This window comes from Phytophthora cinnamomi (genome assembly GCF_018691715.1).
Source record: "Phytophthora cinnamomi strain GKB4 chromosome Unknown Contig29, whole genome shotgun sequence".
Taxonomy (NCBI): domain Eukaryota; phylum Oomycota; class Peronosporomycetes; order Peronosporales; family Peronosporaceae; genus Phytophthora; species Phytophthora cinnamomi.
Genome location: NW_027150962.1, coordinates 909,281 through 937,043, shown reverse-complemented (window position 1 = coordinate 937,043; position 27,763 = coordinate 909,281). Strand labels below are relative to the sequence as shown.

At 52.1% G+C, this 27,763-nt stretch overlaps 8 protein-coding genes across 9 annotated transcripts; 4 read left to right on the top strand and 4 right to left on the bottom strand.

Annotated features, from left to right (window-relative positions):
- Window positions 1–4,754: 4,754 nt before the first annotated feature.
- On the bottom strand, window positions 4,755–6,818 carry IUM83_10108 (UDP-N-acetylglucosamine-peptide N-acetylglucosaminyltransferase; the record flags this gene model as incomplete). Its single annotated transcript, XM_067934595.1, has 1 exon — window positions 4,755–6,818. One exon carries the CDS (start codon window positions 6,816–6,818, stop codon window positions 4,755–4,757), a length of 2,064 nt encoding a protein of 687 aa, XP_067793442.1.
- A 191-nt stretch (window positions 6,819–7,009) lies between these two features.
- Window positions 7,010–12,357, bottom strand: IUM83_10107 (VPRBP protein; the record flags this gene model as incomplete). The annotated part of the gene is made up of 7 exons (XM_067934594.1): window positions 7,010–7,618; window positions 7,690–8,210; window positions 10,326–10,605; window positions 10,675–11,847; window positions 11,924–11,982; window positions 12,043–12,113; window positions 12,200–12,357. The coding sequence occupies 7 exons, from the start codon at window positions 12,355–12,357 to the stop codon at window positions 7,010–7,012; spliced, it is 2,871 nt and encodes a 956-aa protein (XP_067793446.1).
- A 181-nt stretch (window positions 12,358–12,538) lies between these two features.
- Window positions 12,539–13,468, top strand: IUM83_10106 (Histidine protein methyltransferase 1; the record flags this gene model as incomplete). The annotated part of the gene is made up of 2 exons (XM_067934593.1): window positions 12,539–13,192; window positions 13,265–13,468. The coding sequence occupies 2 exons, from the start codon at window positions 12,539–12,541 to the stop codon at window positions 13,466–13,468; spliced, it is 858 nt and encodes a 285-aa protein (XP_067793445.1).
- A 3,702-nt stretch (window positions 13,469–17,170) lies between these two features.
- IUM83_10105 (uncharacterized protein) lies at window positions 17,171–18,046 on the bottom strand (the record flags this gene model as incomplete). Its single annotated transcript, XM_067934592.1, has 2 exons — window positions 17,171–17,266; window positions 17,342–18,046. 2 exons carry the CDS (start codon window positions 18,044–18,046, stop codon window positions 17,171–17,173), a joined length of 801 nt encoding a protein of 266 aa, XP_067793449.1.
- Window positions 18,047–18,923: 877 nt separating this feature from the next.
- IUM83_10104 (Non-canonical poly(A) RNA polymerase) lies at window positions 18,924–20,153 on the bottom strand (the record flags this gene model as incomplete). 2 transcript variants are annotated; one of them, XM_067934591.1, is made up of 4 exons in its annotated part: window positions 18,924–18,940; window positions 19,030–19,109; window positions 19,192–19,778; window positions 19,857–20,153. In XM_067934591.1, 4 exons carry the CDS (start codon window positions 20,151–20,153, stop codon window positions 18,924–18,926), a joined length of 981 nt encoding a protein of 326 aa, XP_067793447.1. The 2 variants fall into 2 exon arrangements, with proteins under 2 accessions (XP_067793447.1, XP_067793448.1); XM_067934590.1 differs by having other exon boundaries at window positions 19,192–19,775.
- Window positions 20,154–20,300: 147 nt separating this feature from the next.
- IUM83_10103 (uncharacterized protein) lies at window positions 20,301–22,397 on the top strand (the record flags this gene model as incomplete). The annotated part of the gene is made up of 4 exons (XM_067934589.1): window positions 20,301–21,424; window positions 21,505–21,624; window positions 22,144–22,242; window positions 22,316–22,397. The coding sequence occupies 4 exons, from the start codon at window positions 20,301–20,303 to the stop codon at window positions 22,395–22,397; spliced, it is 1,425 nt and encodes a 474-aa protein (XP_067793334.1).
- A 450-nt stretch (window positions 22,398–22,847) lies between these two features.
- IUM83_10102 (uncharacterized protein) lies at window positions 22,848–24,227 on the top strand (the record flags this gene model as incomplete). Its single annotated transcript, XM_067934588.1, has 3 exons — window positions 22,848–23,508; window positions 24,030–24,152; window positions 24,223–24,227. The coding sequence occupies 3 exons, from the start codon at window positions 22,848–22,850 to the stop codon at window positions 24,225–24,227; spliced, it is 789 nt and encodes a 262-aa protein (XP_067793443.1).
- A 302-nt stretch (window positions 24,228–24,529) lies between these two features.
- Window positions 24,530–26,107, top strand: IUM83_10101 (uncharacterized protein; the record flags this gene model as incomplete). Its single annotated transcript, XM_067934587.1, has 4 exons — window positions 24,530–24,600; window positions 24,673–25,491; window positions 25,563–25,931; window positions 25,999–26,107. 4 exons carry the CDS (start codon window positions 24,530–24,532, stop codon window positions 26,105–26,107), a joined length of 1,368 nt encoding a protein of 455 aa, XP_067793444.1.
- Between the last annotated feature and the right edge of the window lie 1,656 nt (window positions 26,108–27,763).

Below are 27,763 nucleotides of genomic sequence, written 5' to 3'. Positions count from 1 at the left end.
CGTTCTCTTCAGGCGTCGTTTGTATGAAGACACATTTGTTAATCCCAATTGGAACACTTGGACCAAATACGTGGACGATTACGGTGAGATGTGCCCGAAGAAGAAAATGATAGTTTACGCGGCACTGAGGAACCAATATGCTGAACACAGCCTGTTTACCATGGTTGGGGATGCGAAGAAAGTTTCGTTTACGAAGAGCATTACCCTCAAGTTGTATTGATATTGGCTGGACAACCACCATTCCCCTGGCTATTTGAGTTCAAGCAGGCGACAAACAATTCGATGGACCAAACTGACCCACCTGGGTAGCGTATGTAGACCATCTGAATAAAAGATACAATGAACACACCTTGTTGGCTCCAATACTCACGCAACACTACGGAGATGAAGGTTTGCCCAGAATTCTCGAAGCGGCGAAGAAAAACCCAAGCACGGAGAAACTTGCTACAAGATTGCAGAGGCAACAGTTGAGGGGATGGTTAACCGCTGAAGAATCACCGCACAGCGTTTATCACGATGTGTTAAAGCTCAAAGCAACGGACAACTCTTTTAAAGCCCGTTATTCAACACCTGGCACACATACATGCTCAACTACAACGCTATGATTTTCAGTAAGGAAACGACTGTAATCAAATTGTTGCTGCATCAATTTGGGACAAGCTTCGTGTGGGAGATGATCGATTCAGCAAAAACTGTTCCGAGCATGAAACACGCTTCGCAACTAGTCTGGAGGCCTCATTGCAGAATAGGCTTCTAGCTGAGGAATTGGAATCCAGCCTCACTGAAGCACAGAACAGCGGCGCGTGATGCGTTCTTGGGAAAAGACACTGGGAGATGTATGGTTGAGTGGGGTCCTGACTCAGAAAACTGTTTTAAACTGTTTAATAGCTTTATTTAAAAAAAATGCTACGAACGATTTCCCGTTTACTAAAATAAAATGTCACCCACTCGTCGTACGCATAGACTTGTATCAGTTAGTTCTCCACTGCAACCTGCGCTGATTGTTTCAAGCAGCATCGCACTGTTAGCGATACAAGGGCGACGTTGCCATGGGCAAGATAGCACATGATCCACAATAGATCTCTAACATTTCTTTTGGGGGCGAGGTCGAAGTAGACGGAATTCTGGCGTCGGATCCTAATCGACGAAGGTGTACGGAGAAAATATTGCAAGCAAAGACGAGTACCCTGATTAACAGTATAAACCACTGCGCTTTTGAAAGTGAAAGCGCCTGTCGACTGGCCAATTAGGATCTATGTGAACCGATGAGCCGCACCGCAAACAAAAAGATGCATTTTCTAGTTAATTATTTTATCTGCGGTGGAGTACACCTGGGGCATTCAGTGTGCGGACCGGGATCCGATTCGCACTGTCCTACTGGAATTGATGGAGGTCACGAATATCCGTGTAGGCACCACACTTTTAATTAAAGTGGGAGATTTTCAGATATCCAACCACGTTGGCAAGATTACGAAATTAGATACCCATCAGCTGAGTTAGATTTGCTGCATTTTCGTAAATTTACTATTAACCCTTTCGCGAGCCACTTCTGTGAACTATACTTTACAAATCTAGTAAGTCATTTATTGTAAAAGGTCGCAAAATTCGCCCTTTACCCTTACGAAATCCCGTATATGTCATTTAGGACAAATCATCACGTGATTACGCCATGCACCACCGATGATTTGTCCTAAAAGACGGTAGCCGTAATGAGTGGGACGTCTGTAGGCGAAGAAACTGCATGCCTTCTGCTTGCCGATCGCCCAAATACATTTTTCGTATGTTCTTCGAACAAGTTGGCTATGACGATCTTTTTGGTAACCCGAATTGGAACACCTGGACAAAGTACGTCGACGATTTTAATGTTTTGCACCCCGCGAAGAAGACATCAGTGTATGGTGAGCTGGCGAAGCACTTCAGCGAAGAAAAGCTTATATCCATGGTTGGAAGTGCCAAAGCGGTTCCGAGTACGAAAAGCGTCGCCTTTAAGGTGGAATCTGAGCAGTGTCGAGCTTGGTTGGATCGCCGGTTATCTCCCAAGGATGTATTCAAAGGGAAGTTCAAGCTGGGTACGGCAGGAGACAAACTGTTCAGCGACCCTCACCTCATCACTTGGGTCAATTACGTGGATGATTGGAACAAAAAGTACGACGGCAACACACTGGTAACCTCGATACTCACACAGTATTATAGCGACAGAACGTTGTCAGCAATTCTTGAAGCGGCAAAGCTAAACCCTGAAACCAAAAATCTCGCTCTCAGAGTACAAGGGCAGCATTTCAGGGGATGGCTGAATGCTAAGAAGTCACCGGACAATGTTTATTATAACGTGCTGCATATTACCCCGACGAACAACCTTCTCGAAGAATCGGTCTTCCACACCTGGCTCACATATATTAGCTAGCTACTACAACTCCAAGAAGCCTAGGAAGACAAGCTGGATGGATTCCTGGCTGCAGTAAACGTTGGACAAGGACGTTTGGTTGATCGTCAAGGTGGGGGAAACATCAGAGAGGACGAAGTATCTCGCCACGTATTTTGAAGCTGCGCTGTACAACAAGTATATTACTGAAAACTTTGCTCCCAAAACGGTCTCCAGCAAACTACATTGGGAACAAGTGACAAAGACCAGGAATTCTTAAAACGATACACTTCTGCGTTCAAGAGTAAGAATATGGATACGGCATGAGGAACGGACCACATGTAAGTTGCAATCTAACATCGCGATTTTCGAGAATCCGCGTTAATCAACTTTATGGTGCTTGCCTTTCTTAAAAGAGCATCAAAAATGCAACGCATTTGCTTTGAAGCGCTTCTATTATACTCGTGGTGCGTTGATTTGAGCGAGTGAAATGGACAGATGTGGGGTATCATAACCTAATGGGGTAACTTTCCAGTCCATGATCTAGTGTAGCACCGGGTAAATATATGTCTCGTACGCGTTTTGGAATGAACAGCCCCCGCTGTCACGGGACCAGCACACATGCGTCACGTTATCTGCAATAACCAAGAAGAGTCCACCGCGCTCATCGAGAGTGCGTAGTCCAAATGTGTCCGACGTATACTCGAGCGTATCCTTGATATCGACGACCGAGAGGCTGCTAAACTTCTTTTCGATCTCATCCACCGACTTCACTTCCGAGTATCGTCCGAAGATCGACGACTGCCACGGCGTGATGGTTCCATCCTCCGGCGAGATGAAGAAGTAAGCGGACTCGAGTTTCAAGAAATTGGCTTTGCGACGACGCTGGTCGAAGACGCACTGGTTGTCTCCAGGCAGACACGGGTTCACGTTGTTCACAATTGGTAGGAAGATGTTGGAGGACGCCCAGCTGCCGAACTGCGGGGAGCGCTGCAGGTTGAAGTACGAGTACTGGTACTGCACGTCTGGGTTCTCGAGCGTGAACTGGACGATGTCACGCTCGACTTTTCCGTAGGCGTCCTCAGGTGCGTACTTGCTGAAGTTGAAGACCTCGGCCGGAACGATGTAGTTGAGATAACTCACCCCGGAAGAAGCCAGGGCTTCTGCATCGTTGGGTCCGTTGAAGATGCCGTTCTGCACGCCGGCCAAGCTGATGTAGCGCTTCACTTGGTGGTCGTCCATTTCCTCGATCACAGCTCGCGAGATGGCCCCACCTTGCGAGTGAGCGATGAAGATGTAGCCGTCGTCGAAGACGGAGTTGTTCATCACCGTTTCCCGAACCGCGGTGACCGCGAGCGGCACTTGCGTCACAAGGGACTCGAATGAGCAGGACGAGTCGCAGAAGGAGAGAGGCACAACCGTGCGACCTTCAGCAGTGAGGTTCGCCACGTAGTTGTCTCCAGCGGTGTAGTCGTCGGAGAGACCGTGGAAGAAGAAGACGGGCAGGTTTGACACGTCAGTGGCGGCACTAACGCTTTGGATGCTGGACACACATGCGATAGCAAGTCCGAGAAGGAGACCGCAGAACTTCATCGGTGGCTGGTACAGCGGGTGGGTGGGCTTGAGTCGGTGCCAAAACGATTATAAGCTTGAGGCCCATACCTACAGGAGATCTTGGCGCCACATAGAGGTCCATCGGGAGCTGTTCCTCCGACGCACGATCGAGTGATGACCTGGGAAAGAAACCAGCAGCTTGGGCGCGAACGTTGAAGCCGGGAGTTCTTCCATGCAACTCGTTCGAGTAAAGTATCCTGCCAAACGGAGACTCGACATCTCCATATCGTCACGCCCCAGACTGCAACATTTCTCTAGCAGGTCCTTCAACCACTCATCGGTCGAGCTCTGAGCACTCATCCGATCACGCCAAAGATCAATTCTGCGACGTGTGAGACCATCACTTGCCCTCTGGGTCGGGCACCACGATGCACTTCGGCTTCCAGCAGGAGCCCGAGGAGGACAAGGAGCGGGTTTTGTTATGACCAACACCTAGATGTGACGTTAATATAACGCGGCACAGTGATGGGGGTTCTTGTAGCGAGTAACTCGACAACACAGCGCAGTGCTGCTTTCAAGCGCGTTACGTACACGAACTTCACGGCGACCATGCACTCGGGCTTCAAGTTTTAAGGCGAGATTACATAAACTCGCTTTAGAGAACCGATCTTGCAAGGCCCCATGCAGCGGGAAGGTGAAGGTGCCTGCATCTATCAACAGCAACTTCAGCAGCGAAGCAGCTTGAAGCTCGCGTGATATAGGAGTGCTATGTGGTGAACAAGACTTGACAGAGGTATAACTCCTAATCATCCTAACTTCGTTCGCCTCGGTTTGTGCATCATTTTAGGTCTCGCTCATCTACATCGCCACCTTTCAGCTTGGCCGTCAAAATGGCACGGTTGTGGCGTGAGTAGGAGTTTTGCGGATCGAGTGCTAAGACTTGCGTGTAATCGGCTATGGCTTCTTCGAAGCGCTGCATCTTTGCCAGCGAGTAGGCTCGGTTGCTCAGCGTTCTTGTGTTCTGTGGTTCAATGGCGAGTGCCGTCGTGTAGTCCGCAACGGCTTCCTTGTAGCGGCGGAGCTTCCGTAAAGCATAGCCTCGGTTGTTATACGCAGCAACGTTGCGTGGCTCGAGTGCAAGAGCAGAACTATAATCATGTACCGCCTCCTCGAAGCGCCCCATATTCCGGAGACAGTAACCACGGTTGTGATAAAATACAGCGCTACGCGGGTCCAGTGCGAGCGCCTTGGCAAAATCCTGAAGTGCTTCCTCGTGGCGTCCTAGCTGGTCGTAGCAAAGTCCACGGCTGTTATAACTCGACACGGAGCGCGGTTGAAGCGTGATAGCACGATCGAAGTCAGCGATAGCCCGGGTAGTGTCCTTCATCTTGTCGTACGTGCTTCCGCGGTTGTGATAAGCGTTGGCGTTCTCGGGCTCGACGCTCAGTGCAGCCGTGTAGTCTTGCACTGCTTCTTCGTAGCGGCCGAGCTTGTCGTATGAGTATGCGCGGTTGTACAACGACTTGAAATGTTCCGAGTTGAACTCAATTGCACGTGAATAGTCAGCGATGGCCAATTCGAAGTTTCCTTGCTTGCGGTGGCAGAACCCGCGGTTGTGATAGAAGTCAGCGTTGGTCGGTAGAAGCTCAATTGCACGGGTGAAGTCAGCAAGAGCACCTTGGTAGTCACCGCTTCGGTCAAGGGAGATTCCACGATTGTAGAGTGCAAAGGCGTTATGCGGGTCCATCTTCAGTGCCTGAGTGTAATCCTCCACAGCCGCATCGAATCGCCTCATCTTGTCAAACACGAAGCCACGGTTGAAGTACGCCTTGAAATGCTGAGGATTAAGCTGAATCGCTCGTGAGTATTCATCAGCTGCAGCCTGGAAGTTGCCCTCCTGTCGGTATTGGAAGCCTCTCGCATGATGAACTTCCGCTTCCTCGAGTGCTGATGCGGTGGTCGAGGCGGATGTCGCTGTCTTCTTGCAGGCAGGAACCGCTACTGACTGCGCAGTGGGAAGTGATCGTCGTCGATCAGCTGATGAAGACGAGGACAAAGCTGGTGATGGTGGTAAGAGAATCGCACTTCGTGGTGTTGGGGATATGTGGTCTTCAGCTGACGTTACTCCAGTCGTTGAGAAATTATGTGAGCGTGAATCAGTAAACAAAGAGAAACTCAGTGCAGAAGTCTTCTCTTCTCGCAGACCGCCTTCGTCGTTGTTATCACTTTCTCCAACTGACCCAGGCACAGTCTTTTCAAAGTTCAGGTTTGTCTTCTTCAATCGCTGGGAAAAAATGAACGCGTTACTGGCATTCTCGTCTTGTTGCTGCTTCTGGCGTTGCAATTGTTGTCGTGTTAGTGTTGCAGATCGATGCAGTTCCTGCTGATGCTTCTGCTGTAGCTTCAACTTTTTGTCCTTCAGCAAAGCAAAGTTGTAGTCATCAATCGCTCGAACGAAGTCTCCCTGTGAGTTGTAGCAAGACGCACGGGCGTATGCAGCGTTCACATGCTCTGGGTTAATTTGCAGAGTCCGTGAGAAGTCGCGGATCGCTAGCTCCACTTTGTCGAGCTTGGAGTACGCCAGCCCTCGCGTGTAAAATGCTGTAGCGTGCGTGTTATCCAGAGTCACGACCTCACTTAGATCTCGAATTGTCTGCTCGTAGTTCGCCTGCTTAAAGAGTGCTTGGCCGCGAGCTAGTAGAACCTTGGCGTCTTTCGGTTCACGAACAAGATGACTTGTGGATGTGTCAATCACATGCTGCAGGTCTGTAGGCTGGCGGTAGTAGTAGGTCCGGTTGGGGTGGCTCTGAGCCGCTTTCTCCTTCCCCAAAAAGTCCTTCCGCTTCAGTAGCACAGGCTTATCGCCTAGTGTCTCCGCGTCCACTTCAGGCTTGGTCGCCATGCTCGAGCGTTTGATCAATAAGCCGGAAAGCAGGAGCGAAGCTGTCGTTTCAACTTACAGATAAATCGGGAGCAGTCTCTGCGAACAAACACTGCATTACATGTAAATGCAATCCGTTAATCACAAAATTCTTATCATATTTCTACCTTTTTGCACAGGTGTTCGCATCGTAGGCGTTGATCTGCGACAGTCTACTCATCTTCTTCGGCGTCTTCCTCATCGCTAGAATATTGGTGAACCTCGTAGTAATCAGGAAGCTCTAATAAATAGCCCAGATCGTGGGTTGACAAGATGGAGCCATTGCCGTCTTCATCGCCGCTATCGCCCTCAATAGCAAGAATGTGCGCAGCACCATCTTCATCGTCGTCATCTTCGCTTCCCTCTTCATCCTCTGTCCCTTCGGCTTCGTCCGAGTTGGAGTCGGACGTCTCTTCTTCGTCTTCGTCTGTATCTTCTTCCTCCTCTTCCATGTCGTCATCTTCATCACCAGAATTTTCATCGTCGTATTCATCGTCATCTAGTGTATCTGAATCGCCTTCGCCGTCTTCTACGTCTGAGTCATCCTCAGCCGGGCGCTTTCTCCCAACATCGTACAGACGACAAATAGAATCATCATCGTCGACGTCACCAGCCTCCAGGTAGCGTCCTTCAACAACAGACAGCACCGTGCCATTCGTGTTCAAACTGATATCAAACACGGGTCGACCCAGATCAATCGTAGTAATGTCTTTGTAGTCGCGCGAATCCAAAACTCGAAACCACGACTTGAGCTTGCTTTTTCGGCGCTCCAGGTAGTCACCCTAGTAAAAAAAGGGTTAGTACAAGTCAGTGATCGTTTCCACCAAACTACCTTCGCCAGTAATCTACTTACCCCTGCGTATGGGTAGTATGCAAACAACACACTACCAGAAGGATTGAATTTGATGGTACACTTGTCCAATGCTGGTACCATGCGTAATAAGCGGTATGTGCGGAGATCCCACACGGCTGAGTTCACGATCACCTCGTTTCCATTGGGGTGGAAAAAGCCGCAACCGACGTTCGACAGCTTATCAAACTTGTACAACGCGCGGGTAGGGATACGGGCATCCCACAGCATACCGTCCGTGAGAATTGTACCATCGCAAGGCGAGAAGCAACAATTAGTTTCTGCTCCGTAGTCATTGGAGCGCGTCGCATCCTTCAGGTCGCACAAAACGTCAGCTGTTGCGATATCGAGCACGACAGCACCTTTAACATTGATACCCGGGCCATCCCATTCATCCTCTTCATCAACTGGACGAGCGTCAAGTGCTACGATTCGATCTCCATAATGGTTAAACTGAGGTCGAAGTCCGCCTTTAAATCGCCACCGCTCGACAAGCGCGCTCATATCATTAGCTTCCCACAGTCCTATTTCGTTCACGGCAAGATCAGATAAAGCAACTGCCCCTGTTAAAATCAGCCGGCTTTGAGCGCCAACGGACGTGGACTCATTTGTTTCCAAGTCAACGATAGCACTTGAGGGCGAGTGACACGTCCATTCTTCAACAACCTCATCCGACCCGATATTGAATTGACGTAATTCTCCGTCGTGATTCGCAATCAGCATCCCTTGCTGATCTTGTCCGAAGAATCGAGCGACACTCACCCCTCCCCACGCGAACGATCCGACGTGGGCACCCACGGTGCGATAAGGCCTGTATCGACTGAACACGTAGCGGTCTATTCCGGCATCAGCATAGTACGTTGAAAATGCTGATGGCCCAGCACGATATCCCGTTCGACTACGACGCAATAACCGCGTACAGATACTCGAGTTTGATGACATCGACGCAGGAGGATCTGGACACCGATGCAGCGCTCCTTTTCCCAACAGTTTAAAAGGTGGTACCGTTGTGACAGGGTTGGCGCATTGGCGGTGTTGTTCTCGCAAGTAATGCGTAATAATTTCATCCAACTTGCTGGATGAGGTCACAGAGGTAGCTTCACCGTTTGTACTCCATCGCGTATTAATTGGGAGCTTTTGAAGAGCATCGGAGCGCGATGTCTCCGAAACGAGCCTTGGAGACGTTACGGACTGCTCGTAGGATATATCTTGAAAGAAATGTGGTCTAGAGAAAGCCTGCCGCATTCGTTTTCTAGATTGGCGATAAGGCGTGGCAGGTATGGGGGCTTTGACTTTCCCATCTATCGGTCGGGATATTTTCACTGATAGACGAGGTCCTTGAGTAAGCTCTCCGACTTGAATTTTCTTGAGTTCGGGCACAATCGATCCCAAAGATGAAATTCGTTGCAACTTCTTCGGGCGGGGTGTATCATCCCCACTTAAGTATCCACTTTCGCGTCGACTTGCAACATCGGGTGATACTTCTCGATCAGCAACAACTTGTTTCTTTTGTGGTGTCGAACTTATCACAATGGAACAATTTGTTCCTCCATTAGTCAGGCTTGCTTCTATTCGAGAAGGCTGGACATCGCCAGCGGAGGATGTTTTCCTTTGCTTCTCAACGTGAATATTGGCCTCGTCGACAAGTGCAGATGCCGCATGGTGTAACCCTTTCGTGACGAGGTGGTCGTGAATGAGCCGAAGTAGCTCGTTCTCGTCGTAAGTAATTTTGGTATTTGTAACGATGCTTGCCTTTTCAATTTTCCTCACAGTGGGGTCCGTTGCCTCGTTGATCACCACGTTGGACGCTCGGTGTGTCACGTGAGAAATCAAATCCAAAGCAGATTCTCGGAAGCGCACGTGAATGTCGGCGTTCTCCTCTAACACAGGGTCGCTGCGAATCATATCGGAAAGCAATTGCCCAACCTGCATCTTTTCAAGAATTTGAGAAATATGGCGATCGCGCGACAGCCCCAACAGCGCGCGCGTCGCCAATAAGCGAATAGCATCTGCATTCTGCACCGATCGCTTGTACCGAAGTAGGTAGACGCACACTTTGATCGCATTTCTCTCGCGCGCCAATTTTCGTACAGGCCTCAGCATTTTGTCATCTTTAGCTTTGGAACAGCAGTTTGAGCAGTTGTCGGCTGTAGCTGTGTCTGCTGTCTCTGACGTTGAGCGCTGCGCTTGATCATCTTTTTTCGTTCTCATGCTTCTAGCCGTCAAGGTGTACTGCCGAATGTCTTTGTAGGGGTGCTGCCAACAATCCTCGTGGTGAGGTGGAGACACACAATTACAGAACACCCGAAGGGAATCTCGAACCAACTCAGAGTCTCGAGGATTGCTACTCATCGCGATCTCCAACAAAATCGCCATTCCGAGTTGCTTGGAAGTGCCACCTTCGTCTATGGATACTTCTGTCGAACACACCTCATTGGCTAAAGATGGGACAACGAGTGTCAACACGCGAAGGGAGTCCAAGCAAAACTGTGCGCGTTCTCCAGTCCATATCCGTATAGTTGAGGAGTTGGCATCCGGATCCGTATTTTGCACCACTGAGCACATCATGGCTACAACTTCCAAAAGCACTAGAATTCCACGCAAATGACTGAGTTTTGCCGCGGGAGACCACATTGCACCTCCTGGGCCACTAGCGGCAGACCACGAGTTGTTGGAGTTACCACTGCTGGCACTGAAGCGATACTTCTCATAAAACACCATATTTTGTTCGTGAGTCTTGTCGTCGAGGTCGATTACCTTAGACCACGTGATTTTCGGAACCCGAGCAGGAATTCGGGACGCAGCTGTTGCCGCCGTCAAGACGGGTGCTGTGTTAGACTGCCGATTCGACGGGTGATTCAGTTGCGCAAGCTTTCTTCGTAGTCGATGAGTCACCAAAGCCATATGCATGCGCACGTACTGACGTAAACACAAGCACGCATCTTGAGCAAGTTGCCTTTGAGCCGCTGATTTCGGGTGATTCCCCACCCGAATTATATTCAGGATAGTGTACAATCCATTGTGCTTCTCAAAGTAGTCAAGAATCACCTTGAAACCCAGCGTCAAACTAAAAAACACCACAGCATTCTGACGAGCGCGGTCATTCGGGCTGGAAAGCAACGTGAAGGCGGCAGATAGCATGTTTTCCGGATTCATCACAACAAGGCGCTCAATGACTGCAGACGAAGAAGCGAATCCGTGAAGGCACATTGACAAGCTGCGATCCAGCAAGCCCAATTGACCAGCCGCTTGCTGCAATTTAAATACCGTGAATAGTAAATCTACTCCTCCCGCCTCGACAAGCGAGAAGGAGAACTTTTTGTGGGCAAGAAAATGCGAAGTTAACGTCATCGTGTGCGATATCACCGCAGGGTTCTTGCTATGCAGAAATGTGACGACGGTCCCAATGATGTCTTCTTTCAGTGCTGGCGCAAAGATCTCCAGGTACTCTCCCATAGACCCCAAGCAATCCAAAGTGTATAAGAGCTCGAGCATCACCAGGCGCTTAAAGTCCTCTTCGTGATGCTCCGGACTTGGCATCACGAATGATCCATCTTCAAACCCTCCCAACACATCTTCTTCCCCGCCTGAAATCGGCAACGACTGCTGGATAGGAACAGTTACTGCCGGCTCTTCTTCTTCTGCTGCAGAAGCGTCAGCACCCTCGCCGTGGTCGTTGCTATGGACTGACGTTCTGTTGCCTGTATCCGAGTGTTTCCTCTTCAACGACCTCTGCGGCGTTGTCGCTTTGGTCGACGCGCTCCCTCCACCACCACCACCACCACCACTAGTCGTTTTCTTATGACGAGACGATGCCATCCGCAAGTGATCCTGAATATACTTGACCGCCTGCTGCCGTTCCTTCTCCAACTTGGACGCGTACATCCTGGCCCTCTTCAATAACTTCACGGGCGTGTCATTGTTCACCACCGTGTCCGCAACGGAGCGGTCCCTCAACCCCACAGACAGCAGCCCCGTAGCGTAGCAGCGCAGGCCTGGGTCAGCAACTGCAGCGAAGCCACACACGCGCTCCAGCATCTCCTCGTCGTCGTCCAGCATGCGCACGATCGCCCTGCTGTTCACCGGCACCGTGGCCAGCAGCAGCCGACACGTCGCCGCCTTGACGCGGTTCACGCTCAGGTCCGACAGCTTCCCCTCCAGCTAGCAATTAGCAGCAGTGAAACACACCACAAATGAGTCAAAGTGGAAGCCGCTTCTCCTCCACAACAGGACGTACCATGGGGTAGAAGTCCTCGTTCTGCTCCAGCACTTGCAGCAGGTTCCCAATGAGGTGCCCTGGGAATAAAACCCACGTCAGCTCCCACCCACAGCTTCAACTTGCAGCCCAGATCCTACCGTCGCGGCGGTACGGGGACGACCTCTCCTTGCGGAAGGTTGTCTCCACCTCCTCGAGCGTCTCGGCGATCCTGTGGCACCCATCCACCCAGATTACGTCATCAGTACGTCAACCTTGTATCAATAAAACCCACTTTTGGGTCTTTTTGCCACCCACATGTTGAGCTTGGTGATGACCTCGTCGTCCGAGAGCGCCGGCACCTGCGGGTCCGTCTGCGTGAGCTCCTGCGACAGCTGGAACACGCGCTCCTCCAGCGGGTGCACCAGCTCCTCGGCGCCCAGCACCACCGTCTCGCGGTGCGAGGGCGACGCCATCCCGGGCCGATCGCAATGTTTCCCTTCCGCTGCCAAATGCAGAGTGAAGGTCAACGTCTGGATAGCGCGCGTCACTATCCGGAACCCATACAAAACACCAATAGTTCTTTTAGAGAGAGTTCCGAGTGCTGCATCCCTCTAAGGGAATCACTTTACCGGTTTACCTACCGCAGAGCCACCCATGTCCTTCTCGTTCAACTTCGCGCTGGACGGCGCCGCGCCGGCGCCTGCAGCTCCGTCCGCGGCCGCTCCCGCCGCCTCTGCGCCCGGACGCAGTGGCGAGCGCTTCTCGCCGTCCGCTGCGTGCTCCTCGCTGCCCGCCGCCGCCTTCTCCAGCGTGCAGGCGGGCGCGCTGCGCTTCGACATCGTGAACACGACGGGCGCGGACTTCCTGGCGCGCACGGGCGCCATCCGCGCGGTGCTGAGCACGTCGGACGTGCAGACGGGCGTGTACGAAGGAGGCTTCAAGCTCTGGGAGTGCTCGCTGGACCTCGTGCGCTTCGTGGAGGCGCAGGTGCCGCACATGCCGCCGGCCGTGCTGGAGCTGGGCTGCGGCCACGGCCTGCCGGGCATCCACGCGCTGCAGCGCGGCGCGCGGCGCGTGGTGTTCAGCGACTACAACAAGGAGGTGCTGGAGCTCACGACCAGCCCCAACGTGCGGCGCAACGCGGGCGCGCAGCTGTACGACAGGGCCGAGTTCTACGCCGGCGCCTGGAGCAGCATGAGCCAGTACATGCGCGACGTGGAGCGCCGCAGCGACGAGCAGATGCAGTTCGACCTCATCCTGACGGCCGAGACCATCTACACGGAGGCCGTGGCGGAGGAATTGTACCAGGTGCGCGAGTTGTTGTTGTTTTTTCGTTGGCTATCCGGGACTAATGCTGTTAAATTAATGGATGCGCTGCAGACGATCAAGCGGCATCTGCGCCGCGCGCCGCACGCGCGTGCGCTGGTGGCGGCCAAGAAGTACTACTTTGGGACGAATGGCAGCGTGCAGCACTTCGTGGGCCTCGTGCAGGCGGACGGCGTGCTGCGCGCCGAAACCGTATGGGAAGAGCGCGACTGCAGGTCGAATATCCGCGAGATTGTGCAGCTCTCTTATGCGGCCTGAAAGGTGAGCAGTTCTAGAATTGGGCTGCTGTGCCAAGGAGATGAATGAATGAAGCGAGCCACTTTTTTTTTGCTGGATGTCTGTCTGCCAGCAGGGTTTCTGGTCAACGCACCCTCGACGTGGGTGGATCGAGTTCCCTGACGTGGCAGGCGTCTGCCGCGGCTTTCGTGCCAACCACTATATATATCGATGGTCGACAGCTCTCCGGCGTGAAAATATCGCGCCTATAAATGCAGGCCACTCTCCCCGAGTATTTGCCGGCACTGGGCGTGGCCGTTTCACCGGTGGCGTGAGGCGACCGGGCCAGGCTAGTCGACGCCGCTGTACGCCATCGTCCGCGTCAATCGCTCTGCACAAATTTGGAGCACTTGGCGATAGTCTGTTCACTGGAATGGAGGGGCCTCCTGTGGGCAGCTTGGCGCTGAGCGGCGCTGGCTATGCCCTGGGCAAGGCGCGGGCCAGCCGTCCAACCCGGCCAGCGGGTAGGATGCCGCGAGCGCTTCCTTCAGATTTTGACACTAGCTTGGAACCTCAGTTAGCGCCCAAGATCACAACGGTGGATGCGCTGATCAAGGAGCTGCGCAAGATCACCCACACGATGTTTTGTACGGTCGACCCGAGTATTCCGAGCTCAAGCGCATATGATAACTACTCGCGGCAAGCCTTTCGTTTCTTCACAACTACAAATTCCATCACACCAGAATGCTTTCACCACAAGGTCGTGCGACTCGGTCTACAAGTAACCCCACGGTTGTGCAACGAGCTTTTCCGCCGCATCGACCAGGAAGACCTAGGCGAGATCGTTTATGCTACGTTTGCACAACGCGTATTTTTACCAGAAACATTTTTCTCGCCTGATGAGCCAGCGCAAGTCCCGAGCAAAGAGTCACCCATCAAGACCTCTATGAAACTCGAGCCTGCAAGCCGGCCTGCGATCAGGTCGCCACGACTGGGCGGTGGGAATACCACCAACGCCGCAATTGCAGGACCCAGCCCAAGGAAGTCAACCCCGGTGTACGAGTATATGGCTCTGGATGAGCTTGAAAAATGCATCGTTCGGAGACTTGAAGAGAAAATGCCACGTGGGGCAACGGACGCCGTTGGACAAGCCTTCCGTTTCTTCACAAATTCGGACACCATTTCGTTCGCGGACTTCCATCGCCACGTAGGAATGCTCCAGGTACAGATATCCCCGCCCAAATGCAGGGAACTCTTCGTCCGGTTCGACAAAGATAGGGACGGCGTCATTGATACCATCGAATTTGCCACGACTCTCTTTACCAAGGAAAATCGTGCGTCCGACCGGCCAGCCAGTGCAAATACTTACAGAAGCGACCCAAGTGCGGCCGAGCAGGAGCCGTCTGTCTCGACAAAGCAGCTTGTGGCGATGCTGCGTGAAAGAATGGACCAGCTCTCAGAGGAAACAGACCGTTTTCAGCAAGCTTTCATGCTATTCGGAAAGCCTGGCGGAATTTCCTGCAACGATTTAAACGCTGTCTTGAGAAGGCTCGGGCTAAGGGTCTCCGAGAAACAACTGCAGGATCTATTTGACACTTTTGACTTTGATAAGACTGGCGACCTGGATGTGAACAAGTTTGTCCAAGGCGTCATGCTCGATGATTACTCCACTTCGTTCTGGTTGTCTGTCAAGGACCGCCAAAAGGTTGACGACTCCCGGCGGAAGCTGTACTCGATGGCAGTGCAATCAGTGCAGGAATCGTGGACTATTGCTGACATCGAGTGTATGCTGCGCGAGAAGATCGAGCAGCGCACATCTCGGTCATCCGACTGCTTCAGGCAAGCCTTCCGTATTTTCAAGAAGGTTAACGGGATCAAACCGCACGAGTTTCACGCAGCATTGGAAGCGATTGGATTAGCGTTAACACGCGTTCAATCTGACATTCTGTTCCGCCGATTTGACAAGGATGGTAGTGGAGACATTGACTTGAATGAGTTCATTCATGGTGTGCTACCTCCTGATTATATCGGAATCTCTTGGGTAGCTGCAGCTGACGAGTTACACCGGATCGAGGCAAAAAAGAAAAAAGAAAAAGCGATGGCAAACCCTGAACAATATATGACAGAGATTGAAATGGAAAGTTGGAGCCTGGATGAGATCGAAATGCGAATTCGGGACAAAATCCAACAGGCTACCTCAAGAAGCTCCGATACCTTCCGCCAAGCCTACAAAATCTTTAAGAAGGCCAGTCACGTAACAATGGAGGAGTTTCGAGAGCGGCTTCTTGCTCTTGGCTTTCGTCTGACCCCAGCGCAGTGTCTAGGGCTGTTCAAGAGGTATGACACTGACAACAGCAACGACCTGGATTTGCAGGAGTTTTGCATGAAAATCCTACCACCAGATTATACCCACGACGGAGATCACTGGTCACACTCGGAAAGGTATCGGAAGGAGCGCCACCGACAGAAGCTTGAATACGTGAAGAGGTCGAAGAACGGACTGATCATGCTACCGAAATTTATCGAGTCGCACCGCTTTACCAGAGGGCACTATGTTTCTCGTACGTTCGAGGGAATGCAGGAAGAGGCAATGCCATCGTTTAGCAGTAGCAGTGAAGGTAGCATTAAGACTGGGGCAACTCGACCGTCGACCAGCACGACCATTGACGAAATCAATCGGCCTACTAGCCCTCGCCCGCCCCGCACATCTCGGCCTCCGTCTACTACCACCGAAATATCCGATCCCCAACACCTTCCAAGTCCCCGCCGCCGACCTACGCCTGCTTCACCTACAAGCACGTTAGCGAGTAACAGCCCACGGAAGATCCGCACCGCTGTATCTGCCGTTAGTAGTCGACCAAGTGACACGCAGGCTTACTCTATGCAAGCGACTCCACCGACATCTCCACGTATTGTGTCGCCTACTCGGCCAATGTCTCCTCGGGCGCCTGCGTCCACTCCTCTCTCACCTCACCACCACAGCCGTCCAGCGACCGACCCCCGAAAGCCCTTGCCAAAAGCTGAAGACGTTGTAATCGAGTACGAAGACGAGGAAATACTTGAAGACGATGATGTGATGTCGTTAGAATTATCCCGAGCGAAGCGGCTGGCGCGACACCGGCGAAAGCATAGTAAATCCAGCCGTCACCACCACCATCACAGCTCGCATGACAGTGAGCGAAGTAGCAGTACTTCAAGCCAAGTGTCAGTGCGCCCTGCAGAAAGTGTTGCGGGCAGCTCTACAAGTACGGCCAGTGGAGCTGTAGGGACAGCCAAGCACATGCCTCAAAGGAACCACGTGCTGCTTATCAAGCGCTTCATGCAAGCAAGCGCCAAAGGATCGGAGCTGAGCTCGTCGAAGAGCATGAAGCGGCTGGGTATTGCGCGTCGATAAGCTACTGACCACATCTCAAGCCATCAGTAAAACTATCCTAACAACGCAAGTCAACTACTAACATGTAACGCAAGGCCCAAACGAGATCAACGCTGCATGCCTGACTTGCATTGCCCGCCGATTCCCAAGCAGAAAGAATAACTTAAACATTGGTGCCCATGCTACCAACTACAACTGCACACACCAGACAGACAGCCACGCAACGATGACTGCATGGAATAGAAGGTGGCAAGACAGCCATGAAGAAGCTAAACCAAAAAGTAGAATAGCATCGCAATTGCTAGGCAAATAATGGACAACAGCTTCTCGAAAGCAAATGCAATCGCATACGCTGGTTGCCTTGTCACCTCCTACTGTTGTGCCTTCTTCTCGAAAATCGCGTAATCGAGCTGAAAGAGGGCTGCGAGCAGCAGGGCGCGATCTGTAGGTGTCGAATCCCGGGGAAACTGGAGCACATAGTTCGTGAACCCTCCGCTGGCGCGACAAAACGCTTTGAGGCACTCGCCACTGCCGAAACTCACCTGCAAATTTGCTACGACCGCTCCGTCAGGGTCCAAGACGTCGTACACAGCGTCGTTGCGGAAGCATGACGGCGCACAGCAGTTGTTGACCCGGCCACAGCACGAAAGATTCACTCGCAGAGAATAGCGCTTCTCGTAAGTGCCATCAGGCAGCGCACGCTCGACATCCGTGTAAGCTGTGGCGAGACAACACGCCGAGCAGAACCGGCTCAAATAAGGCGAAAAATCTTCACGAATGCGCCCAATGTGTTTGACTTCTCCGTTCTCTCCACTCAAGCCGTTCAGCCGCATTTCCAGAGGGCAACACAACCCGCCGCCGCATTTGTACGGACGCTCCATCACGTACGCATCGCCTGTGTCGCCAGCGACAGTGAAGTGCATCTTGAGTGGGCGCAAGTAGCCGCAGCCGAGACACTGCAAGACAATGCGCGTGCAGAACCAGCTTTCCTCTTGAGCACGCATGAAAGGCTCGAGGGCCTTCAGCTCGGCTCCAGTCGGGGACCACCCAGTTGCATCATCTGGGTCGTTCTTAACTTTCTTGTCCGCAGGCAATCTGTGGATTGCGTACTTGTTTTTCGCCTCCCAGGGTAGACCAACTGCCTGAGCAATCATCTCACCAATTTGCGTGTCTTGGCGGACCACTACGCCGTCGATTTCCCCGAGCTGCTTCTGGATCAGTTCATAGCCTCCAGTGCTGCGTTTCATGTCGGTCTAATAAACTTTGGTGACAAATTTCTGCGACGGACTTGGCGAGCGAAGTACAAGAATGAATGAACACGAAGGGTAGCTGCACATAGTAGAATCGCAGAGGATTGTGGAAGTACGTGGGACGGAGACTTGGGTCGTTTTGTCAATGTGAAGCGCAACGGATGTCTATTTCAGTTGACGAGAAGTGACGCCTGGCAAAGCCCTCGTGAACGACCGCGTCGTAGTTCTTGTCTTCACCGAGCTAACGCCGAAGAATGTCGATACTCTTCTTCCATTTGTTGATTGTCTGCAAGCGTTTGTCGCGTAGCGGCTGCTTTTTAATGTGTTGGGCGCAGATCCTCAGTTTCTCAATGCACTTGTGGAGCGTTGGGTCTGTCCGTGGCTGCCATTCATTTGAGCTGTAGGAAACTATGTCGTTAAGTGTCTTCATCAACTTGCCGAACTGGTCTAGAGAGAAAATTCCATCCTGCCATTCTTCCACTTGAGTCAGTGCTGATGCCAATAGGTCTTGCTTGTGCCTTGTCACACTTGAAGTACGAGGTGGTTGGGAGGCTCTGCTCGGCTTAGATTTTTCGTCAAGCAGTTCCATCATACTCACAACAAGCCTGAATTGAATAATAAAAGTGTAACGTGAGGTGAAGTCCACGGAAACGATATAAAGTTGTGATCGTACCTTTGCCATCCGACTTGATTGCCCAACCTCTTGCTATAATCGCGCACGCTGTTCACAAAACAAATATATTCTTGGGCCAAATCATTCCGTAGTGGAACCTCGCTAATCCAACGACTGGCGCTCTCGACGGAGCTCCGCACTTCCTCTCGTCGTGCACAAGTCGTGTCACTCTCCATCACTTGTTGAATCAATCCAAGCGCCTCAAAAATACTTGCTGGCTTCTCGTCGCAGGACAGTTTCATGATTTTAGAACTCAGATTGCGGAAAGTGCGAAGTTTTTCCTCCAGTGACCGAGATCCATTCTTACCGGACGATTTGGATGACTCCGCAAATTCCGTCACCGGCGCAGGGATACTCATCTCAATACTTTCCAGTTGTGCTCGAACACTGTCCACACCAGAAAACATACACGACGTAAAGAAACATTTCGATGACTAGAAACCGAAACAGTAGCACCCTAGGGCCGTACCGATGGAAGTAACTCCTGAGCTTCTCGTTCTTGGAGCAAGCGTCTGTCAGCGCAGCGATCACAGATCGCACTTCCTTGACGTGCTCACTGCTCCACTCGAGCTTTTGGAAGACCGTCGCCGCAGCTTCCAGCGCGCGGGCAGCAACCTCAGCTGCCGGCTTGTCTGTCGCGCTAGCGTCGCCGCTAGATTGATGCTTGAGGACACGCTTAATGTCGAACAGCGCCTCCGCCCACTGATTCATCATATCAAACTGGATGCGCTTGTTGACCGTCCTAACCGACGAAATCGCCTTCAAAGCACCGTGGGCCAGGGTCAGGTCCGCACTCATCTTGCCACTATCAGGCCCATTCTCCTCGTTGCCGCCCACTTTAGCTCGCTTCTTCTGCTTGGCTTCTTCCTCCTTTTCGTCGTCGTCGTCCTCCTCCTCACTGCTACTTGAAGAAGAGGGCGACGACGAGGAAGAAGAGGAGGAGGACGACGACGAATCACTTTCCTCCTCCTCCTCCTGTTTCTCCTTCTCCTCCTCCTCTCTCTTCCTCTTCACCCGACCTTCTTCCTTCTTCTCATCAGCAGCAGCCTTCTCCTGCTACAGCAGCATCAAATGACGACAATATACCAATTGAGCCCCCAATCCGCCACCACTCCAGACGCAATTCGCGCTCACCACTGGCATCCCGGCCGCCACCTGCCCCAGCTTCTCGCCCAGGTCATGCTGCAGCTGCGTGGCCGCGTCCATCGCCTCCATGAGGCTGGCGCTGCGCCCGCTGGGCGGCTTGCCCTGCTCCAGCTGCTTCACCGCGTCGCGCACCTCCTCCACCTTGGCGAACGCAGCCACCGCGTCGTCCACAGCGCGCTGCAGCGCCGCGTACTCGTCCTGCAGCACGCCGTTGCAGCTGCGGTGCAGCTCCGGCGGCTGCACCAGCGCCAGGATGCGCGCGTACAGCGCCAGCGTGTCAGCCATCAATGTCTCGAGGTGATTGATTGATGGCGACGGTCTCAAGTCAAAAATGGGTACGTCTGACTGTACCCATTTTAAGGTGTTATCATTAACACCCATTTTTTATTGAGACCAACATTCCCATCGTGTAGCCATTTGCCCGACTTGAAGATGGAGGTGATCCTGGCGCGCTTCGGCACGGCCGAGCTGCGTGCCCAGTGCGCCGGGGCCGTGCGCGATGAGCTGCAGCGCGCAGAGACGCAGCTGCAGCCGTCGCTGGACGCCTTGAGGCGTGCGCTGAGCGTCGTCCGGGCGTCCAAGCAGATGTGCGGGCCGGCGGTGGCGCTCTCGGACGAGTCTGCGCACGTGACGCGCGCCCTGCAGCAGCTCGTCGCGGCCTGCAACGAGATCGGCTCGTTGGTGCGCGAGCTGAACCGAGAGGTGAACAGCTCGGGCGCAAGTGTCGCGTCGTCGGACACGGAGGAGGAAGGAGGAGAAGACAGAGGAGAAGAAGAAGAAGAAGAAGAAGAAGAAGAAGAAGAGGATATGTCTCCAATTGTGAAAGTGGAACCGGAGAGTCTGGAGCAGTCGCAGACTGCAAGGGAGAAGAAACGAGCTGCAGAATATGCAATAAGTGAGGGTGAAGGGGACAGTGAGAGCAAGGCGGGGGACCGATCCGTGATAAATGCACCTCTGCACACGGAGGCAGAGGGGGAGTTGGGAGGTCAGGAGAACCCAAGGGGGCCGAAGCGCCCGAGAATCGACGGTCCGATACGCAGCAGTGAGAGTGACGGTACTGTTGGTGGGGACGAGGAGGTGGCAGACACTAACGAGTGCCCTGCTGGAGGTGTGACGCTGACCACGACCGCGGCTCCTGTGACCGAAAAAATGAGCAAGGCAGACTTGTATAAGAAAAGAGCGGAGGATCGCACGTTGTCCCGGTTGAGGCAGGAGGCGCTCGCTCGCCTAGACACGATGAACCGTCGCACCAAGGCCGGCAAGTTCGTCTCCTTGATGCTGATTGCAGCTGTCGATCTGGGCAACGAGGAAACGGACCCAACACCGATAGAAGTTTTCGCTTCGTCAGCCTGTACCGCTGGAAGGGTACTCACTCAAGGGGATGATAAGCAATCGACGGGGCGGTACTTGGAAGATATGCAACTTGGGATCGCCATTGCATTGCCATACCTGAAGCAACAGCTCAGTCGTGCGGATGTAGTTGCAGCATGGAAGGTAGTGAGACTGCTTAGGGAGATGCGTGAGATATATCCAAAAACGAACATAGGCCGCTGTCGGTACGTACCTGCTTGCGGGCCACGACGTACTCACGCACTGTGTATCCTAGACATAATACTCACGCACAACTGTATTCTAGGAAACACTTACAACTTCGGAAACACCTCGAAGAGTTCGAGGTGCCCGCTGAAGTGGTGGACGACTTCAAATCCAGATTGCGTGAAACGGTAGCAGACGTCGACGCGTGGATGTCGTTGAGGTGCATCGCCAAGGCTAAGTTTGACCTGAAACTTGTGTTAATCGAAGAGTTGCTTGAAAATCGCTTCGAAATGTGGGATCCACGCTCAGATCCAATGCTGGGAGAAGCTATCTCGAAGCTGGAGAGAGTTCGTTCCTTGCAAAAGGGAGCCGAATGGGATAATCTATTCTCTTCAATTTGCGGGGTGTGTAGTAAATTGCCACGGACGCAATTTTTTTGGACAACCGATGTAACGTCGCCGCCTTCGGCGATTGTGAAGCAATCGGGTTCTCAAAAGGGTTTTGGCAATCTTGTGACTGTGGAAAGGGATTTCGGATATGTCACGGCATATGAAGAACAAATGCGTCATACGAGTGAATCGAACGAAAAAATGAAGGCTTTTGACGAACTCATCGATCGACTTCAGTGGATTTTCAACACGATTACCTGGACAAAGGATCCAGCACTACTGCCAGTTGATCGTCTGTCCCAATTAAACGGATGTTTCAACACGCTTGCTGATTTATGCGATCACGGAAGTGCACTCAATATGGAGGGGTGCATTCACTTGGAGAAGCTGATTTGCACAATTCATCGAGTAATGTACATGCGGCGAGACTATGCGGCGTGTGCGAAGCGGTACGTATGCAGTACCCATGTCGGGAACAAGACGTTGAATTTGGCTAACTGAGCTTGATTGCTGTGACCACAGGATCCCAGTAACGTTGCTATGTTTGTTTCCGCTAGGAATTTGTCCCGAGTATACGTATCCTGAGGTCATACTTAAGCTCTAAGAAGCTGCCCCGTGGTTAACGCCAAAAACTAATGTAGACGTTCAAGTGCAATGGGGAAGCTTCATTTTGAACTTGCCCCGATTTTACGGCTAACCGAACTCAAAATGCCGGCCATCCACGTATGTCCGAATGAAGCCCACGGCCATGTGGTGCAAGCGTCCATTTTGCCGGCCGACATGAAAACTGTGCTGCTTAGTGCTAACTCAAAGTATTAGTTCAGCCATGACTAGGCAGTCAACATTCTTGAGTAACGATCTCAATCGATGTTCGATTCATTTGCCACCGTGTGCAGCGGTTAGAATGTATAGGTGTCTCGACGACACACAACAGCATTACCCATTTTTACGATGTACCCATAATCACAAGCCCATCTTTAGGTCGTCCTATTCCACCACGATTACCCAAATTCTAGCAGTTCATCGCTCGCCAACAATTCGCCTGGCAACTGTGATGGAGGCGCTGTACGAGCGTGTCCTGGCGCTCGTGCCAACGCCGCAGCTGCACGAGAGCTACAACACCGTGCTGCACGAGGAATACGCGTCTGTTTCCCAGTCACTGGGCAACGTATTGGCAGCCTTCGCCAAGCTGCAGGAGGTGCGCGATGCCGTCTCGAAGCTGCAGCGGCAGAGCAATGAGGCGTCGAGTGGCGGTTGCAGCGGCGACAGCGTGAGGGCGTCGGTCGATGAGCTGGTAGAGCTGCAGCGGCAATTGCAGCGTCAGGTGGAGAGACTCGCACTTGGGATGGAGGTGGCAATGGTGGGAAGGAAGCGGAAGCGGGTGGACGCGGAGACTGCAGTGGTGGCGAGTGTCGATACTTCAGTGCGTAACATTGCTGGAGGTGGGAACGGCCGTGGTGTTGCAGTCAAGAAGGTCAAGAGGATAGAGGTTGAAGATGAGGTTGACGTTGACGTTGACTCGAGTTGCGAGAGCTCGGACGAAGAGGAAGAGACGACGGGCACCCCACAAGTGATCACAAATGAGGGCGTCGGTTCGGCTTCCGGGGCGAAGCGAGGACTGGCGGCAGTGTCTGGCTCTGAGTCGCATTCTTCATCCGAGTCGGGAAGCGAAGATGAGGAGGGTGTCAGTGGCAAGGGTACAGATGAGGTGGAAGGTAGCGAAGCGGTTTGGGCGCTGACGACCGAGGGGAGGCAAAACGCTGCATCGCTCGAAACGAAGACGGCACCACGTCCTGGAAATGTAGCTCCCGGCTCTGAGTTGAGCCCTTCGTCCGAGTCGGAGAGTGGAGATGACGAGGATGAGAGTGGAGATGACGAGGAGAGAGTGAGATGACGAGGATGAGAGCGGAGATGATGAGGTGGAAGGAAGCGAAGCAGCGTGGAAGGCGTTGACGACCCATGGGGGGCTCACTGCTGCATCGCCCGAAACAAGGACAGCACCAGCTCCTGCAAAGAAAACCAAGACAACTGAAGCAAAGACGATTGTTACAACGAAGCCTTCGAAGAAAACGGCCACGTACTTGAAGACCATCCTTCTAGTGCTGAACGACTTTTCTCCGCTGGATCGGTCGTTCATTATACCGGAGGTGATTGCCGTGTTGAAAGAGTCAGTGGAAGAGGACATCGGTGGTGTGCAGCACTCCGATGTAGCAAGCTGTTTGAAGATATTCCTTAGTTGGGAAGATCGTCAGAGGGGTTATGACGTTCAGCATGTCGACTTGTATCGCGAGTACGCTGCTGTGGTGGAATCGTACGTGGGTCGGATTCCGGTTTCAAAACGAACAGTCGAGATGGAGAGGTTGGTATAGTACCCTATTGCGCCGCTATTTCTGTTGCAGTGGTTTAATCGCGTATACTGCTTTGTCTAGGCTGAAGCATGTCTTATCACAGCTTGATGGCCGCTCAATGCCCAACACTACATATAATAGGGAGGACGCTATGGCTGCAGTTCGAGAAGCGAGCGAAAGAAAAGTATTTTCCCAGGTAATAAGGGGTACTCACAAAGTGGCCCATGAAAGAATCACGACGCTACTTTGTCTGCTTGTTACATTCAAGAAAGAAACTGCTGCCGGCGTAAGCGATACTTTTGGAGATCGAATGATAAAGGTTATCGCCAAAACGTCTCGATGGCTAAGCGAGGATTTTCGTGACCCTACCCATTTGCTCGTACATCGTATGGTCGTGGACGCGTTTCGAGCGTTTTCGCATCGGATACCCAAAATATCGGCAAGAGATCGCGTTACAGGGTACGTACATTATTGCGAGTGTGTATGTATCTTGACTTGTTCCCCCAACTGATGCCATTTTTGCATTGGTAGATTGCTTGAGACACTGTCGGAAGGGATTTCAAATTCGTCCCAGGCTAGAACCCGCAAGCAATTGATTGAGCTGCGTAACCGAGCAGTTAAAGTTTTCAGTGACGTGAAGCAACACAACGGGAATTATATATCCCCCAGGGAAGCTGGCCAACTGGTGGCAGCGGTCAGGATCCTAATGACGGACGTGACGGTGGGATGGATTCCATGCGAGGACGTTGCGATGCGCAAATGTGTCCAGGAGCTGAAGAACATCTTGGCGCAAGCTCAAATTCAAGCAGGCAGTGACCTTAAGTCAAGGAGTAGCTTCAAAGCGTACTTTACAGGAGTTAATAAGTGGAAGATCGAAGACCCGCCGGCGGTGGTGACTGCGGAGAGAAAGCTGAAGCAAATGGACGGAAGGGCGATGACGGTGCAAAGTGGCGTCGATAATGAGGCCGGGAGACCGGGTTCCAATGCTGAAGCCACGAAGACGAAGAAAAATAAGGCGATCAGCTCCACGACACCCGATGTAGAGACTGATAGCTTTAGTTGTGCAATAGTTATGAAGACCATTGTCACATCGGTGAGCCAGAGGCCTCCGGCGGACCGGGTCTTCATTATCCCCGATGTGCTGGCTGCGCTGAAAGAATTTGTGAAGAAGGATGTCGATGGTACGCACCCGGGTGAGGTGGCTTTCTGTATGAAGGCTGTGGTTGGCTGGTGGGCTCATGAACGTGAGGATCAGATTCAGTATGCTGAATTTTATCGTGAGTACGCTGCTGTTGTGGAGACATATGTGGGACGTCTTCCGATATCAAAACCCAAGTCGGAGCTCCGAAGGTAATCGTCTGATTATTTGTCATCCTGTGCTGATATGATACTAAGTTGGAATGTGCTTGTAATGTAAACAGGTTCGTTGATACCCTCCTGTCTACGGTCAATAATATCGACGGACGTTCAAAAAGACATACAAAAAGATGTGGTAATACCGAGGAATCGAGATTTGTGTTTTCGGCAGTAGTGAAATCTCGCGCTGCCAAGCCAGACAGGCTCCGCCGGTGGCTTGTTCGCGTGCTTGTTGCATTCAAGAAAGAGCTTGCTTCTGGTGCCAAGGTCAACTACACAGAGCGCATATTCGATCCGTTCACAACCGTGTTCCAACGGTTACACAAGTATCATGATGATCCGGTCCTGAAGGGTATCTATCGCATGCTTGTGCGTGCAGCTCAAGCGTCTGTAATAGATATTCCGGATGCTGCTAAGAGGGACCCCATGTACCAGTACGTGAATCTATTGATGATGTGCTTATCACATGGTTCCTTTCTAAATCTGGTCCTATGTGCATAGGTTGCTGGAAAAGATGGCAGAACCTGTTAACGACCCATTCAGTCTCATGACCGGCATTCAAAGCAGTTTCGAGAAGTGCAGATATGTGAGGGGAGACCAGTTTCGCTAAGAAGGGTCGGATCCACGCCAAGATGCATGTGCGTGATCGAGCTAAAACAAAAGAGCATATCTTAAAACTCGCGGGATGTTCTTGCTTTGGATCACGAATTGGAACACCGACGACCCGCTAGCAGTACAGACCCCGACAGCATAGACGCAACCATAACCAGTTACTAAGCCGAGAAAAGCAAGAGCTTTGGTGTTCGAATGCCTATCTTCGTTCACCTTTGAACAATGTCAATGCTACTATCCTAAGGCAACAACTGCGTTTGGACGTTTCACCCTTACATGAACGCGTGAACTTCCAACCGGAAACACGACGGCACAAAGAGATGTATGAGAGCGTTGTAAGGATCATTTGAGGTATGTACAGTACTTGAGTCCACGTGTGCAGATGTACATGTACACACGTGCAGATTGTAACCATGCGCTGTCGGTCACTAAACCGACGTCAACGAAGGATCTATCCATGTCTCGGAACCAGCCATCGCATTTTCCAGCAATAATACCTGCGTTAGGCTGGCAGGTACCGTCATGAAACGTGATCCAGCTGGATACACATGAAAGAGCTGGATTATAATTATTAATAAGATGGTATAATACCAAGGTGGATTATTACTTCTAGAGGGCTAGATTCGAGCCTAAACCAACTGGATTGAGTGAAAGTCGAACACGACCATCTTTGTTGAAGATGATGATGTTCACACGGCGAGGGAGTTTGTGTAGTCCTTCCTATTACGCGGTAAAACATCCGATCCCGCTTTGCTGTAGGCTGCAGGCAGGTACAATGCACATAAAGTTTGTGTAGACCTTCCTATTACGCGGCAAAACATCCGATCCCGTTTTGCTGTAGGCTGCAGGCAGGTACGGTGCACATAAAGTTTGTGTAGACCTTCCTATTACGCGGCAAAACATCCGATCCCGTTTTGCTGTAGGCTGCAGATAGGTACGGTGCACACAAAGTTTGTGTAGACCTTCCTATTACGCGGCAAAACATCCGATCCCGTTTTGCTGTAGGCTGCAGACAGGTACGGTCCACACGTCACACGTGCATCTATACATAATACCGTACAGAGGTCGTAAGAATCGAGCTGGTCGAAATGATGACGGGGTAGTCTGCCCCTTCCAAAGTTCTAATCTGACGAAAGGTATTGGCAACGTACACCGGCACTAGCTTCCATGCTAGGTAATTGACAAAGGCTAGCGTTAATTTCTCCTCATTCTTCAATTCATCACCTACAACGCAGTCGCAACAAGTCCTCAAGATGAACTTCCGTTCAATCGTCATCTTCGCATTGGGAGCCTGCGTGTCATCATTCCAGAATGCAACAGCGGCGGGTGTGTCCGATCTGCCCATTATCTTCTTCCACGGATTGTCCGAAAACGCGACCATTGTCGATAATTTCGCGGCGAACCTTACCGCCGAAGGCAGGACGATCGTGTCGCTTTCGTTTTGCCAATCCTCGTGCTCATTCGAGTCCCTAGCGACGCAAGTGCCGTTAGCCGTTGCCGCGGTGCGAGAAGTGGTTACCAACAACTCTGCCTTCGACGATGGGTACATATTTCTCGCCTACTCCCAGGGTGGAGCCATCTCTCGAGCTGTGATGGAGGAAATGGACGACCACCAAGTGAAGCGCTACATCAGCATGGCCGGTGTCCAGAATGG